The sequence below is a fragment of the Chlamydomonas reinhardtii genome, chromosome 16 (genome assembly GCF_000002595.2).
Source record: "Chlamydomonas reinhardtii strain CC-503 cw92 mt+ chromosome 16, whole genome shotgun sequence".
Taxonomy (NCBI): domain Eukaryota; kingdom Viridiplantae; phylum Chlorophyta; class Chlorophyceae; order Chlamydomonadales; family Chlamydomonadaceae; genus Chlamydomonas; species Chlamydomonas reinhardtii.
The window spans coordinates 4,919,785-4,937,051 of NC_057019.1; the positions used below are offsets into that span (position 1 = coordinate 4,919,785).

General features: G+C 65.2%; 3 protein-coding genes across 4 annotated transcripts; 1 reads left to right on the forward strand and 2 right to left on the reverse strand.

Moving 5' to 3' along the window:
- The first annotated feature begins 75 nt into the window (after window positions 1-75).
- Window positions 76-7,268, forward strand: CHLRE_16g685600v5 (uncharacterized protein). The gene is made up of 7 exons (XM_043071543.1): window positions 76-1,590; window positions 2,051-2,806; window positions 3,287-3,394; window positions 4,388-4,532; window positions 5,086-5,234; window positions 5,669-6,571; window positions 6,785-7,268. Exons 1-7 carry the CDS (start codon window positions 784-786, stop codon window positions 6,863-6,865), a joined length of 2,949 nt encoding a protein of 982 aa, XP_042915939.1. The 5' UTR covers window positions 76-783; the 3' UTR covers window positions 6,866-7,268.
- Window positions 7,269-7,379: 111 nt separating this feature from the next.
- Window positions 7,380-12,445, reverse strand: CHLRE_16g685550v5 (uncharacterized protein). The gene is made up of 11 exons (XM_001691883.2): window positions 11,918-12,445; window positions 11,594-11,687; window positions 11,276-11,378; window positions 10,996-11,053; window positions 10,465-10,567; window positions 10,190-10,263; window positions 9,588-9,744; window positions 9,150-9,349; window positions 8,615-8,716; window positions 8,042-8,167; window positions 7,380-7,726 (listed from the first exon to the last, which is right to left on the reverse strand). Exons 1-11 carry the CDS (start codon window positions 11,966-11,968, stop codon window positions 7,715-7,717), a joined length of 1,080 nt encoding a protein of 359 aa, XP_001691935.1. The 5' UTR covers window positions 11,969-12,445; the 3' UTR covers window positions 7,380-7,714.
- A 434-nt stretch (window positions 12,446-12,879) lies between these two features.
- On the reverse strand, window positions 12,880-17,245 carry CHLRE_16g685500v5 (uncharacterized protein). 2 transcript variants are annotated; one of them, XM_043071541.1, is made up of 10 exons: window positions 16,973-17,245; window positions 16,750-16,876; window positions 16,542-16,590; window positions 16,254-16,326; window positions 15,920-15,994; window positions 15,596-15,661; window positions 15,211-15,395; window positions 14,993-15,043; window positions 14,700-14,830; window positions 12,880-14,506 (listed from the first exon to the last, which is right to left on the reverse strand). In XM_043071541.1, exons 1-10 carry the CDS (start codon window positions 16,991-16,993, stop codon window positions 14,136-14,138), a joined length of 1,149 nt encoding a protein of 382 aa, XP_042915940.1. In that variant the 5' UTR covers window positions 16,994-17,245; the 3' UTR covers window positions 12,880-14,135. The 2 variants fall into 2 exon arrangements, with proteins under 2 accessions (XP_042915940.1, XP_001691934.2); XM_001691882.2 differs by lacking the exon at window positions 14,993-15,043.
- Window positions 17,246-17,267: the final 22 nt, after the last annotated feature.

Below are 17,267 nucleotides of genomic sequence, written 5' to 3' on the forward strand. Positions count from 1 at the left end.
CCCCCTCTGCGCACCTCCGACCCCGCCCGCCCCGCTTACCACAATCTATATGCATGTGTGCGCATAGCCCAGAAGGCGCAGGGCCATCCCAAAGGCCCTGACCGAACTTCGCCTTGTCCATTGTCGCATGTTGCCCCCACACGCGCACCCTGCCCACGCCGCCCGCATCCACAGGAAAGTAAAGTAAGAGCTTTCACCACAGCAAGAGCCCAGGCGCTAGGACACTCCAAGGTGTGTTCGCATGTGGGGGCACAACGCGAGGCAAGGGGCTTTGGCCGTGCAAACAAGCCCAGCTAGTCACCAGGTCACCTAAGCTTCACAGGGTATAGACGTGCATGACAAGAGGAGGCGCGTAGACATAGATTCCAGGCCTCTGCCGTACTCCTAAGCGGGGTGCGGGGGTGCGGGCAAATCCTCGCCAGGCCTCGCCTGATATTAAGGCTTGGCGCTGTGGAAAGTGGAGCTCAAATTGAAGAGGTTGACATCAAGTTTGGGGGCGAAACGTGAGGAGGGGCAGGGGCGCCGATGGGGGTCGCGGCCGAACTCGCACAGACTTCTGCAGCGGAGTGAGCTTTAGCGTGGCTCGCGCCATTGCCTCGACTGAATGTGATGCTTTCTTGTTAAGATGCGACAAATAGATGACTTTATGATTGTGCAGTAGCCGTTTCGGGCATAGTATGAGCGAAAACGTCGGTAGCATCTGGTCATCGCCGTTTGCGGAGCTCCAGCTAACCCCTGCTTTGCGTCATTGGCGTCGGGAGACGTAGACAATACACCGAAGCTATGAACATCACGGATAGCAGTGTGCACTCAGCTGTCGCGGCCACTGTCGAGGCCACTGTCGCAACCAGCGCGCTGCCGCCGTCAACGGCGCCTAGCCTCGTCAGCGTGCTCCCCGACGGCGTGCTCGCGCGCATCGTCGCCGCCGCCGACAACCCCTCACGCCGTGCGCTGCGCCTCACCTGCCGCGCCCTGCGCCCCCTGGTGGACGCCGCCGCCGCCTCCCTCACGCTCTCGCGCTCCTCCGCCGCCAGCCTGGCCGCGCGCGGCCGGCTCCCCCACCTCACCCCCAGCCTCTCCCAGCTCACCCTCGCGCTGCACGACGCCGGCTCTCCCGCCGCCACACTGCTGCTACTGCCGCGGCTGGGGCTGCAGCAGCTACAGCGGCTCAGCAGCGTGACGCTGTCACTGGCCAGCGACCACGCGCCGCTGCCGGGGGCGGCGCTGGCGGCGCTGGCGGCGGCGCTGCCGGCCGCCACCACCCGCCTGGTGCTGCCGTACACACTCGGCTACAGCGGCGGCGTAGGTGCGAGCATCGGAGGAGGAGCTGCAGGCATCGTCGGAGGAGGAGGAGGAGGAGGAGGAGGAGGAGGAGGAGGAGGAGGAGGAGGAGGAGGAGGAGGAGGAGGAGGAGGAGGAGGAGGAGGAGGAGGAGGAGCAGCAGCAGGAGGGGGAGGGGGAGGAGGAGGAGGAGGGGGAGGGGGAGCGGCGGGAGGAGGAGGGGTTGGGGCCGGAGGCCAGGCGCCGCCGCTGCCGAGTGGCCGTCTGGACCTAGTCATGCTGAGGCGGCTGCTGGAGCGCTGCCCGCAGGTGGGGAGGGGGGCCGGGGGTGTGCAAGTGCATACGGGCGCGGCAGGGGTGGCGATAGGGGCAGCAGTGGCTTGGTGCTGGTCCGAGGCCACGGCGATGAGGTGGGACTGAGGACGCAAGACGGAGGGCAGGGGCGGCGTCCAGACGTGCCGTGACCCTGTCTGTGCACGCGGGCTTCAGAGCCACCGTACTGCTGCGGTGGGGGAGGGGGTACTCGTGGGGGTATTGTTCTCCAAACCCGGCTAAACCAAGACCCAGCCATCCCACAGAGCGCGAGGGAACTGTGGCCTGCACCTTTGTTTTGGACCCGCTTGAGCCCCACCTTGTCCTTCTGGGCGGTGTAGACGGTAGACCGTATAACAGCGACTCGCTTGCCATCGAGTGGCACCTCGGGAGGAGCGGCCGGCAACTAAAATCCTAAAACTCCAACGCGTAACATGTGTGTGCGACTGGCGCGCAGGTGCGGGAGGTGTGTCTGGAGGGCGGCTGTTGGGCGCGCAGTCGGGCGGAGCTGGCAGCCCTGGCGGCGCTCACCGCGCCCCGGGGCGGCGGCGGTGGCGCCGGCGGCGCCGCCGCCGCCACAGCCGCGGCCGCACATGTGGATACGGGCGCGGGATCGCGCGGGCTAGGGGACGGCAGCAGTGGCAGCGGCCATAGCAGTGGCAATGGCAGCGGCAATAGCAACGCCTGCAGCCCTAGGCAGGGACCCACCGACGCCGGCAGCAGGGCCGGCACGAGCGGTGACGGGTCCGGCGGCGCGGCGGTGGTGGTGGCAGCGCTGCGAGGGCTGCATCTGGCGGCGCCCGGCGGCGCCGACACGCAGGGCGCGCTGCCGCGCGCGCTGGCGGCGTTGTCTGGTCTGCGTCACCTGGACGTCTGGTTGGTTGCGCCAGCCAGCATGGCGGCGGTTGCGGCCGTACACAACCACCAGCTGGGCGGCGGTCCGGTCTACGACAACGGCGCCAACGGCCACGAAGCCGAAGCGGCGGATCCCGGCGGCGGGCAGGGGCAACACAATGACAACCACAACCAGCAGCACAACCAACAGCCTCACAATGTCTTCGGGCATCAGCATTTCAACGCCGCGGCGGTGGCGGCGGAGGCCGTGGAGGCGGCGGAGGCGGAGGCGGTGGCGGCGGCCTCGTCGCACCTGCTGCGCGCGCTCAGCGGGCCGGCGCTGTCTGGCCTGACGCGGCTGTGCGTGTGCGAGTACCAGGTGGGGCCGCGGGCCGCCCCCCACATGTCATCTCCCACCACCACCACCACCACCACCAAAACCACCACCACCAAAACCACCACCACCACCACCACCACCACCAAAACCACCACCACCACCATCTGGCTGAGGTACAAAACCATCTGCAAATGTGCACGCACTCAGCACCTGCCATCCGCCGCCCCCCGCACCCCGCACCCGGCACCCGGCAGTCCGGCACCCAGGCCAACCCCCTGGTCACACGCCGCCATCCATCCACCCCAGTGCATTTCCTCCCGTGCGCTCTCTACCGCATATGTCAATCCATCTTTCCCGCCCGCTGCCGCTGCCTCTGCTGCCTCTGCCGCCTGCTGCCTCTTCTACCTCTCCTGCTGCCTCCGCTACCGCCTCTGCTGCCTGCTGCCAACCCCCTGCTGCCTCTGCTACCAACCCCCTGCTGCCTCCACTGCCTACCGCCTGCTGCCGCCTCATGGGCTACAGGGCAGCACGCCGGAACTGCTGGAGGTGGTGGCGGGGCTGGCGCGCCTGGCGCACCTGGGGCTGTCGGGGCTGGACGACACGCCGTACATACACGACGGACACATGGAGGTGCGCATGTGGGGGGGCGCATGTGGGGGCGCATGTGGGGGCGCATGGGGGGGGGGTGCGCATGGGGGGCGCAGGGGCGCGGCGGATTACCATACCCAAACCAGGGCACATGGCGGTGTCTGCAGCTGAGCAAGGGGGGGCACGTTGGGGGGGGGGTAGCCATCCATGGGATGGTGTGTATCAAATATGAAGTGAAGTGCCGACGTCCAGAGGTACAGCGGGCACACGCGACGCATTCCATACCGTTGTTTCGCCAGCGGCAGGCTGCTGGTTCCCCCGTGTTTCAGTGGCGGCTAACGCTAAAATACTAAGTTCCTATTGAAAGCAAGTAGTCTGGAGTAGTAGTGGTGATAAGTAAGGCTCGTTGGTAAAGAAGCTGAGTGCATGCGTCTAGGTGGCTAGCTTAGCTGCTGCGGCGCGAAACCGGGACCCCGCGAACTCACCTAATCGCTCAGCAATGCAAGCCACGCCAGAGCCGCGCGCGCAGGGGGAAGCACACACAGGAAATGGGCGAGCGGCAGTAAGGCGTGGCGGACTCAAACGGCAAACAGGCGGCACAGACATACAAGCAAACGTGCAATGCGAGTAGTAGTGAGAGCCAAAGGGGGCGCAAGGGGGGGTGGGCGCATTGGGGTGCGCAGGGGGGGTGCGCATAGGGGGGCGCATAGGGTGGACGCAGGGGTGCGGCGCAGGGGTGGGGCGCAGGGGGGGTGCGCATAGGGGGGGGGTGTATGGGGCGCGGCGGATCACCAGACCCTAGTCAGGGCACAGCGCGGTGCCTGCAGCTGAGCAAGTTGGCACAACAATCACACTCGCACTCTCACTCGCGAAAGAAGGGTTTGCACGCGAGCCCTGCTTCAGCGTCCCCTTGGCCTCGTGCTCTTCCATAGCATTTGACCTTGCGCTCTGACAACACGAACCAACATCGCACGCGCTTGGCGATCGCGCCCGTTACCTTACCGCACTTCGTCACTGCCGCTGTCTCGCTCGCAGCTGCTGGTGCGGCTGCCGGCTCTTCGGCACCTGGCAGTGGACCGCCTGGACCTGAGCTCGCCGCCGCCGCTGTGGGCGCTGACGGGGCTGGAGGTAGCGCTGGTGGCGCACTCGGCGCCGCGGCTACAGCACGTGTTCCCGGGAGGTGGGTGGAGCAGGCATCCATTCTTCCAAAGAAGCAGCGGGTGTTTCGAGGGGCGGGCGTGTGCTGCTTTGGATAATGTCACTGTAGCTTGACCGTGAGATCGTGTGTGTGTGTGTGTGTGTGTGTGTGTGTGTGTGTGTGTGTGTGTGTGTGTGTGTGTGTGTGTGTGTGTGTGTGTGTGTGTGTGTGTGTGTGTGTGTGTGTGTGTGTGTCCGCGCCTTGTGCATGGGTCCCAGGTACCGCATGGTTAGGAGGGGCGGAAACGGGAATGTGCTGGTTGGTATTGGTGCTGCCAACCCAATACTCGTTCGACTGGGTCACGGCTGCATGGGTTCCGGTCGCGGGCGCTGGTTGACTGCTTGCACCTCAGCCGTCCGCACCTGCACCGCGACAACCCTTCCTACATCCCGCCACCCCGCATCGCCCCACCCCACCCCACCCCCGCCCACAACAACGCGCCTGCTGCACCGCTGTGCCCTACAACTTCACCTCTTGATACATCATGACTGGAACCACCACCACCACCCCCGCATCCCGCACGCCCATGCTGCAGTGGTGAGCCTGCAGCTGCGCTGGCTGTGGGAGCAGGCCATGCGGCGTCTTGCGGGCTGGACGTCGCTGACCTCCCTCAGCCTGTCCAACCTGGACTGCTGCCTGGACTGGGGGCTGCTGCGCACACTATCCAGCCTCACACACCTGCAGGTGCGGGGCGCATGCGTGTGTGCGTGTGTGTGTGTGTGTGTGTGTGTGTGTGTGTGTGTGTGTGTGTGTGTGTGTGTGTGTGTGTGTGTGTGTGTGTGTGTGTGGATGTGTGTGGATGTGTTTGTGGATGTGTGTGTATGTGTGTGTATGTGTCAAGGCAAACAGAGACCGAGTGTGTAATTTTGGGAGCTGTTTTCCGTGCGCAGTGTAACGGATACGTTCAGGAGTGCGTCAAGGCCGCTTGCGTGCCCCAAACACACTGCCTTCACCCCCGACTATTATCGCGTGCCACTCCGTTGTCAAGCATAGGCCACGCTCTCCTCCTCGCTCTATTGCATTGGGTTCGGTTTAGTTTGGGCTGGAATCTACAACCCCCCAACCCAACCCCAACCCCACGCCCCCCCCCCCACACCCACTCGCATACACACACGCAGCTGTGTCGCGGCAGCAGCTACGAGCAGCTGGCCGAGCTGCTGTACCTGCTGCGTGCGCTGCCGCGGCTGAGCGTGCTGCGCCTCAGCGGCTGGCACTGCATGCGCCAGGGCGAGCCGGGCCGGCTGGCGCTGGGCGTCACCCGCGGCCTGGGGCTGGGGCTGGGCTCGTGGCTGGGCCAGGGCGGCGCAGGCGCAGGTGCAGGTGCGGGAGCCAGTGGCGAGGGTGCGGGTGCAGTGGCGGCAGCGGCGGCGGCGGAGGCGGCGGGGGCGGCAGGGCAAATGGAAGGGCTGTCACTGAGCGGCGGCGGGGCGGCGGTAGCCGGCGAGGGGCGTCTGGTGCCGTCGTCGCCCTGCCCCGCACTGCCCAGCACCGGTTCCAGCTCCAATGGCGGCGGCGGCTCCAGTTCTTCTGCGGCAGTTGCGGCGGCCTTTGCGGCGCTGGATCCAGACCTTCACCGGGCCTGGGGCCGCATCCGTGCCGCCGCCAGCGCCGCCGCCGCCGCCGGCGCCGCCATGGCGCTTCTGGGCTGCCTGCCCTCCCTGACCTCACTGGAGCTGCACGACTGCTCCGCGCCGCTGCTGCGATGCCTGGGTGCGTTGCCTGCGGAGCCGCCGCCGCCGCCGCCAGTGCCGCCAGCGGCACACGCGGGCGCGGGCGCCGGGGCTGGCGCCTCGTGCTCCGTCAGGGGCGGCGCCGCGGCCGGCAAGGGCTTGTTTGCGGGCGGGCTAGCGGACGCGGCCGCGGGCGAGGAGGAGGAGGATGGTGAGGTGGCGGCGGCGGCGCCTCCGCCGGCGTTAGCGGGGCTCCGGGAGTTGCGGCTGGTGCGGCTGTTGGACGTCATGGGGGAGGACGTGGAGGCGGCGGTGCGGGGCCTGCGCGGGCTGCGGCGGCTGGTGGTGCAGGTGAGGGTGGCGATGGAGGTTTCCGGTGCTTGTTCCCGGGTGCTCGTGTGACGGTGCTTGTTGATTGCGGGCCCTGGGGCGGGGCATCAGCAGTTGCGGCATAACAATTTGTCGCCCTCATTTCTTACTGGGCACCGCACGGTGATCTGGGTCGCTCCCTTACCCTCACAGCCTCAATACTTCCGCCTCCACTCTCATCACTTGGGCGCGCAGGGCTGTTGGGTGGACGGCGAGGCTCTGCTGCGGCTGCGGCTGCTGCGGGAGCGGGGCATCGACGTGATGGAGCGCCGGTAGCGGGTGGGCCGGCGGCACGGGCCACAGGCACATGTGCATGCGGACAAGGAGGGAATGGTGCATGCGCCGGGCTGTTAGGCAGTTGCCTGGGCTCTGACTGGTGCAACTGAGGTGGCGCAGGCATGGGGCCGAGACCGAGTGCGGGGCCGAGACCGAGTGCGGGGCCGAGACCGAGTGCGGGGCCGAGACCGAGTGCGTCGCCGGGGGATTCTTACTCGACGACTTGTGCCAAGACTTGTTCCTAATTGTAATCCGACTTGTGTCGCATTCATGATCACGGCTAGCTGGCAAGGACGGGGCAGTCCAATCTAGGGGATATCATGCCAAGCCCAGGGAGCCTGTCCCGGGGGCCCTGTATATGGAGTAAGCGACGGGACAGGGTGCCTTGTAAATGGACCGCTGTTGCTGAGCCGCTGACCAGAGACAGGGCAAGGAGGCTCATGGAGTGACGGGTTCAGTGGCTGCGGGCCTCTTCTGGCGCAAAACACATGGGGCAAGTGGCGGCTCCAGGTGGAAACCGGGGTTATTACAGTTTGGTCTACACCGCGAGTATAGCCTCTCAATTGAGGAGCGCGACCCACAGCCTCCCCCCACCCCACCCATTAGTAGTCCCCCTGCATCGGCTTCCAACACGCATGCCGTCATTCCGACTCATGATGCACCGCGTGTTTGCTTGCAGCCAGCCATAGGTTGTTAAAACGCTATCACAGCATCCTGCTTATTAGCGCTGATTCAGCTTCCAGGAGGGCCTGGGCATAAATGAAGCACCTCGTGCCCGCATCCTGCGGCGGCCAATCCGCGCGCCGCGGGTGCGCTGCTGCTGTCGTCCAGTTGCGTCCGCGTCCCGCTTCAGGCGGAGGGCTGCGAGGGGTCAGGTTGTGGGCAGGTGTCGGGGTTTAGATGTGGGGTTTAGACCACTAAGTCTTCAGAAGTCAACGATGATACCGATGGGTTGCATAACGTGCGGGGTTGAGCTGGTCCCACTCTCACCGCATCCACTTTCCGCATCCAATTTGCGCTGCCCCCTGGCGAGGGATGCAACCGCCACCCCACCCAGTGCACAGAGCCGCCTGCGGCAGGCGCGGCAGGACCGCAGCCCTCCCCCCTCCCCCCCTCCCCCATCCGCCTCCCCACTCGAACCACGTCAAGCAGCACGACCACCCGCCACCCACCCACCTCGAAGGTCATCTTGGACGCCTCGTCGCGCAGCTGCTGGAACAGCACCGACGACAGGTAGCGCTCGCCGAACGAGGGCAGCACCACCACCACCAGCTTGCCCTCGTTCTCGGGGCGGCTGGCCACCTGCGGCCGGGTTGGGTTGGGTGCCGTTGGGTTCATGCAAGCGTATGTACGATAGCTTGTGAGTGTGGCGTCATCCGCACAAGCACACGCCTGAGGCAGTATTAGCCCACCCGCGCGCCTCCCCGCCAACCCAAAAGGCACCTGCACAGCCCCGCCGCGCACCCCGTTTGCATCTGCTGTACCCGGTCTTTCACATTGCTTAATACGACTCTGGAACCCGCCCCCACCCTCTACTTGCTGGCCTTCCTAACCCCCCTCGGCCACGCTCTGCTCCTCGCTCTATTGCATTGGGTTTGGTTTAGTTTGGGCTGGTATCTACAACCCCCCCCCCCACGCCTCTGCCTGCGCTCGTTCTGTTGTTTGGGTTGGGCTGGTATTTACAACTCCCCACCACCACCCCGCACAACCGCCCACCCCACACACAAGTGACCCCTGCGGCCCCCGCACCTTGATGGCGGCCTGCACCGCGGCGCCCGAGCTGATGCCCACCATGAGGCCCTCCTCCAGCGCCAGGCGGCGAGCCATGTCGATGGCGTCGTCACTGGACACCTGCGAGGGCGAGGCAGCAGCAGCAACACCATCAGGTCGGCAGCAGCAGCAGGTGCGCAGCACGTCGAGCCAAGGGCGTGTTCGTTATTTCCTCCCGCCACGTGTGGCACACCTGCTGGTCCCTGCAGGTCCCTGCAGTGCTCTGTAAAGACCCCAGCTCCCTCCCGCCTTCTCCCCCCTCGCCTCGCCTCCCCTCGCCTCGCCTTCTCCCCCTTCGACTCGCCTTCCCTCGCCTCGCCTCGCCTTCTCACCCCTCCCCTCCCCTCCCCTCGCCTCCTCGCCCTGCCCCTCGCCCCTCGCCCCTCGCCCCTCGCCTCCCCTCCCCTGTCGCCCCAAGTTTAGTTTGGGCTGGTATTTACAACCCCCTGCCCGTCCCGCCTCCCCTCCCCTCCCCTTCCCCTCCCCTCCCCTCCCTGTCTCCCCCTGCACGCACCTGCACCACCTCGCTGATCAGCGCGGTGTCCAGCACCGCGGGCACAAAGCCGGCGCCGATGCCCTGGATCTTGTGGGGGCCGGGCTTGCCGCCGCTGAGCACGGGGCTCTCGGCCGGCTCCACAGCCACCAGCTGCACGTCCGACTTCTTCTCGCGCAGGTAGCGGCCGGTGCCGGTGATGGTGCCGCCGGTGCCCACGCCTGACGCACGGGCCGGCGGGCGAGAGCGCGAGGTTAAGAAAGAGCACCAAGCCCAAGGGCGAGAGACTTGCGGCACTGACACCCACAAACTTGATAGCCGCAGCCTGGGTTCTGAGGCTGTCGCGCGCCACCCACATTTCCTACATCCGTCAACCATATGCGTACGCTAGTCCTGTCGCCGTCCCGCTCGATGTTGCAGCCCCGCCGCCGCCAGCTGCGCGACAACCAGCGAGCTCACCCGACACCAGGATGTCGACCTTGCCGTCGGTGGCGCTCCAGATCTCGGGGCCGGTGGTCTCGTAGTGCACCTTGGGGTTGTTGGGGTTCTGGAACTGCTGCAGCATGAAGGCGTCCGGCGTGGAGGCCAGGATCTCCTCGGCCTTGGCCACGGCGCCCTATGCATGACGGATAAGAGGGGGGTTGTGAATACCAGCCCAAACCAAACCAAACAAGCCAAACCAGCGGAGGGGAAGGAGGCGGGGAACACGGGTTTAGAAAGAGTCATCAGCAATCAAACGAGCATGGAGCTTCACCCGGATCGGTTTCGGGAACGTGCCTGGTTGTGTCCGTGTAGCACCCGGCACCCGGCACCCGCTCATCCCGACACCCGGCACCCGCTCATCCCCACGCCGCCAGGATGCTTGCTCACTGCATGCCCGGTGCGCTGCGCACCACCACGTGTCCTGCCACTACCCATCCCCCATTCGGTTTAGTTGGGTTTAGTCTCTACAACCCCCGCCCCCTCACCCAGATCCCGGTCTTGCCGACCCCCTCTCCCCGCCCCGCCCCCGCGGCCCCCCCAAAAGTGGGACTGACTTTGACTACCCCACTCCGCCGCACCTTCATGCCCTTGGCGGGGTCAGTCAGCACCAGCTCGGCGCCGAAGGCACGCAGCAGGATGCGGCGCTCCAGGGCTGCAGGGCGAGGGCGGAGGAGGCAGAGGGAGTTGGGAGGCGGACAGAGCAGGAGGAGCTAGGGGCGCGGGGCGGCCGAGCGGGTAGTAGCGGTGGATGGGTCAGGTGGGAAGCGGTGCCGCCGGCCCGGGTGCGAGGAGCTCGCGCTAGCTAGGGTGCCGCATCCCCGTTGGCACCCCCCAGGCCGGCGCCCCGACTCACACATGGAGGCGGGCATGGTCAGGATGAGCTTGTAGCCGCGGGCGGCGGCGATGAAGGCCAGACCGATGCCGGTGTTACCCGAGGTGGGCTCCACCAGGACAGTCTGCACCATCAAGTCAGCAGAATAGGAAGGGGTGGGGGTGGGCGTGGGGCGGTGAGGAGGGTTGGGGCAGTCCAGGCTACCGAGCGCTCCGTGCTGGGGTTCCTGGCGCTTCTGCGACACCGCTCCCATGCAAGCGGCGCCTGCACAGCGAGCACAGCCGCTGGCGACACTGCAGCAGTGTATCCCCTGGCTAGCCCCGGGGTCGCTGGAGGCCTAGGCCCCAACACGACGCGTAGCGGTAGCGGCTGGAGGGCCCTTCGCGTCCGGCGTCCAAGCGAGGTGAGACCTAAGCAAGCGAGGTGAGGCACACTGCTACAGCCGCATGCACACGCTCATGTGCAGCCATGCGGCTACGGCTTGCAAGCGTCGGGAGTGGCTGCCCGGTAGCAGGGGGGGGCGCTGCAGCGGGGCCGCCGGCTGCCTCTCACCTTGCCCGGGGTGATGAGGCCCTCCTTCTCCGCGCTCGAGATCATGCTGTAGCCGATCCTGCAGGAGGTTAAGCGGCCAAAGTGCAAACCAGGTGAGGCTACAGTGCGTCTGGGCATCGCAGGTGCCCGCGCCGCAGCTGCTTGGCCCTACACCTCGTCGTTTGAAGGACAGCGGCCTGGCTTGTAGATCGCCCCCTTCCACCTCTCCCCATCCCCAAACATCAGCTTGTTGGACCCTAGACCTGAGTACGGCACCCCGGAAACGCCGCACACGCCGCACCTGTCCTTAACGGAGCAGCAGGGCTCCATGATCTCCAGCTTGGCGGCGATCTTGGCGTGCGTGCCCGTGGCCACCTTGTTCAGGTAGACCATAGGGGTCTTGCCTGCAGGCGCCGCGCGCGCGCGGGAGGGGCCGGGGGGCAGATGGAAAGGTCAGAGGCATGGAGAGCGATGGGATAGTAACAGGATTGGTTGGGGATGGAAGGAGGGGCGAGAGGAGGGCCAGGCCGGGCACGTCGTGACACGACACGTGCGGCGTTGACGGCCCTACCCCCGGCCCGAGTCCGGGCACCTCCGGGAGCCCCGAAAGCCCGCTCACCAATCAGCTCGGTGACATCGGTGGCGATGTTCATCTTAACAGCAGCCTTCTCGGGAGCAGCGACGGCCTTGGGGACCAGGGCAACTCGAGAAACCTGTTTCGCGCCCCCGCAACCGCAAAGCATGAAATCTTTGGCAGTTGGTCCTTCGTGGCTCTAAGCCCCTGCCTAACGCGATTGCGCTAAACTGCAACTCAACACTAGCGATAGGAGCAAGGGAGCGCCCAGGAAGACCGAAATAGCGGGGCCTCGAGTCCTGTTGGCCGCCGTGGCCTGGCGCTTGCGGAATGCCACATCCTGCTCGCATGCTTCTCCGAAAGACTCACCCGGGTAGGAAATGTCGACTGCAGACGCAGAGCCTTCTGCTGGAGCTGCATTCGCACAACGAACGTAGGCACTCAACACCCGGCCGACTTGATCGCGAATCTGCTGGCCTACTTATGTATTAGCATTCTATCGCGGCACTGCCAGTACACATGCACTGATGCAGTTCTCGCGAGTCGCGCCCCATTCGCATCCATCCCATGCGTTGGCCCCGAGACTGGGTCTCAGCCCACGCGCCATTAACCAAGCTCCAGGCAATATGTACATGTACATGCATCACCAGCGCATCAGCAGGTTACCGCATCCCAGGCTGCCAATGGTTGGGCATGAAGCTTTCACGCCTATCAGTGTCGCTAGGTGTGGATATCGTGGCGATACTCCAGGCAACCTAACAGCGCGTGAGCGGGTGAGAGGGTTCTCACCTACGGCAGTTGCAACTGCGCACTGGAAGCCGCGCCCTGGCGGTTTGGCTGAGAGAGTGCTGGCGGGCAGCCGCAGGCAGCAGGCAGCAAGAGCGCAAGGTGTTTGGTGGGAATGGAACAAGAATTTGCGGCAGGCATCATGAGCTGGGGCGCCATGAGCCCATCCACGTCACGTCCCATCGCGCCCATCATCAGGGAAAGCGAAGGGTGTGTGATGGGACAGGGTTCAGGCAGGTTGGCGAGGTCCCATAGGGTGCAGCTGACGCCCGTACCCCAAGCAGACAGCAAACAGTTTGCAGCGGCAGAGCAGGAGTGCATGGCTGGTCGAACGCCGGAGTTACTGTACCGACAAGTTGCTGGCTGGCTGGAAGTTTGCTGATGCGCATTCCTCACGCTCCGGGCGCCCGGCCAGGCGATAGCACCACACAGACACACCACAACGCCACACTCGCTCGCGATGCAGAGCCGCAGGGAAAGCGAAGGGGAAGAGGGGGTTGCCGCTGGGGCTAACTTCCAACGCAGGAACTCGGGCGGGGACGACCAATCCGTGAACCAGCCTTCTCATCCTCATTGACTCTCAGCACGCCCAACAGCATAAGACGCTCCAGACCTGTGCGCAACCCCATGGCCTTCCGCCTTCACATGCCGTCGTGCCCCCTCGCACTGGTCGACCAGTGCCGCCCTCGTACCCTCGTTCCAGTGCGGCAGCCTACCTAACAGCCTGGAAGAGGGGCACACCGTGGGGGCACACCTATGCCATCAGCACATCTCATGCGCCCCCCCCCCTCGCCCAGGCGCCGCTCCCCACCCGCACGGAGCGACCACCATCGCACCATCCAGTGACGGGACCGCCTTCGCCCTGTGCGTTTAGACACTAGGTGTCGGTGGCGGGCTGTATGGGGGCTATCAGCCGCCGAAGCCTCAGGCCCCCCCTCCACCTCTCGTGCAGGCGCCGCGCTCCACCCGCATGGAGCGGACCATCCAGTGACGGGCGTACGGGATCGCCTTCGCCCTATGCGTTTGGAGGGGTGTATGGGGGCTATCGGCCGCCGAAGCGGCCTCCCCTCGTCGACGAACTTATCCGGACGGCGTGTGCACAGCTGTCTATCTAGCCATGTGCGCCGCCGTTCTGCTGCACAGCGGCTGCACCGGACGCGCGCCTGCGTCCTTCTCCACCTCCCCCGCCGGGTATGGGCGTCAGCTGCACCCTACGGGACCTCGCCAACCTGCCTAACCCCTGTCCCATCGCACACCTCCCCCGCCGCCCTGCTGCACAGCAGCTGTAGCGGCAGCGCCGGGTGACAGGCTGGATGACAGGCTTGGTGAAAGGCTGGATGACAGGGTGGGTGCAGCCCATTATCCAAGTTCTCATACTCCCTCGGCACGCATGGAAATCTGTGCAACATGTTACACGGCCAACACCAATGGACGTAGTGACACACACACACACACACACACACACACACACACACACACACATACACACACACACACACACACACACACACACACACATACACACATACACACATACACACATACACACACACACACACACACACACACACACACACACACACACACACACACACACACACTCAGCGCTTCCAACAACTGCCCATGCTCGACAACTGCGCTTCAACATCTGTTCCCGGCCAGGCAGCCAGCATCCCCAGCAGTGCACAGCCGATTTGTACACAGCCAAACCTCGCTGGCTGGCTGGCTGGCTGGCTGGATGTCCTTCAATGCCGCTCTCTCAACCCCGACTCGTTGGGCTCGGGCATATGCTGTAACCCAGCTACTCGGCCCACACCGCGACGTCGTTCAGGTCTTCCCCGGGGTTGACGCCGCCAAACACCACCATGGCGTGTGCTGACCCCGCGCCCGAGCCGCCCGCCACCGGCACCACCACGGCGCTGTGCGCGAAGCGGATGTCTGGCACGGTGCCGTCCTTGTCGGACTCGCGCGGCCCCCGCCGCACCAGCTCTATCTCCAGCGAGCGCGGGTCTATCTGCAGCACGTCTCCCTCCACGGCCTCACCGCTGTAGCCGCCGTATATGAGCACGCGGCAGTCGCCGCCGCTGCTAGTTGCGGCGGCGCCGCCGCTGCCGGCCGCCGCATCCGCGCCCTCCTCGGCCTTGCCAGAAGCGCCGCCCTCCGTGCTGCCGCCTGTGGCGTGGGATGCAGGCAATCGCAGAGGCGCAGGGACACAGTGAACTCCGCAATACGTTCTCTGGTGGCATTCGACATAGCGGATACGAGCAGGCCCTAGGTGCCTAGTGGACCGAAGTAATGGCACGCACACGCACAGACCCAGGTATGCGCACAATCACATGCAGGAGCAGGTTCCTCGCCAGCGCACCTGCCGCTGACGCCGACGCGGGCGCCCCGGGGACGACCACGGCGCTGTGTGCGCAGCGCGAGAAGGGCGTGGGCTCGATGGACGTCCACTTCATCTCCTTGGCGTCAAACAGGGCGGCATCGCACAGCACCCTGCAGAAAGCAACATGGTCGACACACCCGCCATAAGACTTGTCAGCCGCCATGTGCGGCGCCGGGACCCCATGCAGGCCTGGCAAATCTCTACATGCGACTGTAATGCAGGCAGGAATGGGAGTCTGCGTGGGAGTCTGCTGGGGAATCAGGCCCGCGCACCCATCTGAGTGGTGGTATGAAGCCGGTCCGGTATCATCATCCTCATCATCACTGGATGCACGGGGCAAGGGATGACCAGCACACAGAAGCATTGTGCACTTTGCCTAGTTGCTGCGACTGGCATTCTGGCATGCAGGGCCGCGACGCCTAGGGTGAACCACATTCATCGACCGCCACCGGCATGAGCTACACAGGGCGCCCCCTGCCACAGCACGCACTTGAACTCCGCGCCTCTCCCGCCGTAGATGAGCAGCGTGGTGGGGTCGACCATGACGCCGGTGTGCATCTCACGCGCCGGCGGCTGCTCGCCGGACACGTTGGGCCGCGTCCAGCCGTTCTGCAGCGTGTTGAAGATCCACACGTCGCTCATGGGGCCCTGGTAGCCCGCGCCGCCGTACACGAGCTGCGTGGTTGCGGGCCAAGGGCAAGGGCAAGGGGCGCGCGACCGACGCTCAAGGTCACAAGGACGCGGTGGAACGAGGTGGAAAGACTGCTAGGCACTGATTGGTGGGGGGCTAGGTGTGGTCCGTGCTCCGGCGCAGGCACCGGGCTGCGGCATATGCCGCGGCGCTGCCGCCGCCTCCTGCCCCCCTCGGGTCTCACCAGGCATGTGTCGGCTAGGCAGCCGGTGGAGTGCGAGTGCCGTTCAGGCGGGCGCGTGCCGGTCACCTGCACCAAAGGCCAAGAGCATTGGCGGGATCACGTCGCCGAAGCATGGGCTAAGAAACGAGACCGGCGGCGTGTACGTGGCCACACAACACAGCCGCGCCGCGACCGCTCGTGGCTATGGTCATCATGACATCAACCATGCAAGAGGCGGCACGCTTCCGCAGTCGAGGTTTGTTCAACGCAAGCTATAGTGTGGGTGCTGCTGCCCCGCCCCTGCGCGTGCCATTAGCGGATGTGCCGGCGGCTCCCCCGCCTCACCTCCACGTCCGACCAGGTCCAGGTCTTGGGGTCCAGCACTTTGATGTCGTTGAAGATGACGTTGCTGACCGGCTCCTGCGAAGGCGCGAGGCGCGGGCAGCAGCGGGCCGCATGGCGTCAGAGTCAGATCACAACGTGAATGAGGTGACAACAATGGGGCCTGCCGGATCTTGCGGCCGTGGGACAACCGTTCACGCTAGCCAACACAAAGAGACCATACACGCCCTGTCCCAATAATATTCCTCGCATCCTGCATTCATCAATGGGCACAGGGTTCAACATAGGATTCGATCCTTGCCCCCAGTTTGTCACCTCGTTCCCTCCGAGCACGTACCGTGCCGCCGAAGAGGTACAGGAGGTCACCCACTGCCGTCATGGTGGCACCCGAGCGCGGCATCACCTTGCAGCTGCGCGGCGAGGACGATACATACTCAATACCAAGCAGGAGCTGGTCACAGTAGCTGGAGTGCGCGCTTCACACCATGCCTGAGCTCCTTGGAGGACGCAACACATTGGGCGTTACGTGTGCTACTGCCGCTGCAGCTGGGTAGACTTCTGCCGCTTCGGTCCCTTGCAGTGCCCCAGGGCTGTCACATGCGACAAATGCCACTACAGCACCTACCCTGGAGCGTAGAGAGGGGTAATGCGCGTCCACTCATACTTCCCGCCCTCTGCGTGGTGTGAGGGGGGAGGCGGGGTTCACCACGCGAACCGTAGGCTGGGGGCTCTGCACGCTTATAACGCCTGCCTTGTGGACTCCTAAGAGCTGCCACAGTGCGCAACCACATTCCCTGGCTTATCCTTGGACTCAGCTGGGCATGCTCTCTCACCTGTCTCCAGAACCCACAGGTCGCTGAACGAGACCGGCACGCGGTCGGCCCCGCCGAAGACCAGCACCTGAGTTCCCAGCGCCACGCAGCAGCATGCCCCTCGCGGCGCTGGAGCCAAGCCCTCCGTCTGCAGTTAGGCGTGGCATCGCGGGCCGAAGAAGCAAGGTTCGGGTTAGGGCTTGGGCTCCCGGCAATTCGGCGAACCATGCGCTCCCCGACTCACCTTGACAAGCGACCAGGTCATGGTCCGCACAGCGCGTACGCTAGTCCACAAAGATCTGTTATGCCCAGCACACGAGAACCGCCCCTGGCTCCTTGGTGACGCACTAGGACTCGGCCAATTCCCGACAGCCTGCCTTGATGCTTACGAAGGTTCAGAGCTCTAATGAAGATGATGAATACTTTTGATACGAGTTGCAGTTGCACGGAGCTATTTCGGCAGGGGAGAGCGGAATTGCACTAGCCAGGGCCCGTCAGCTTCGAATCCCTAAACCAGCGTTTTTCGCATACCTTGTTTT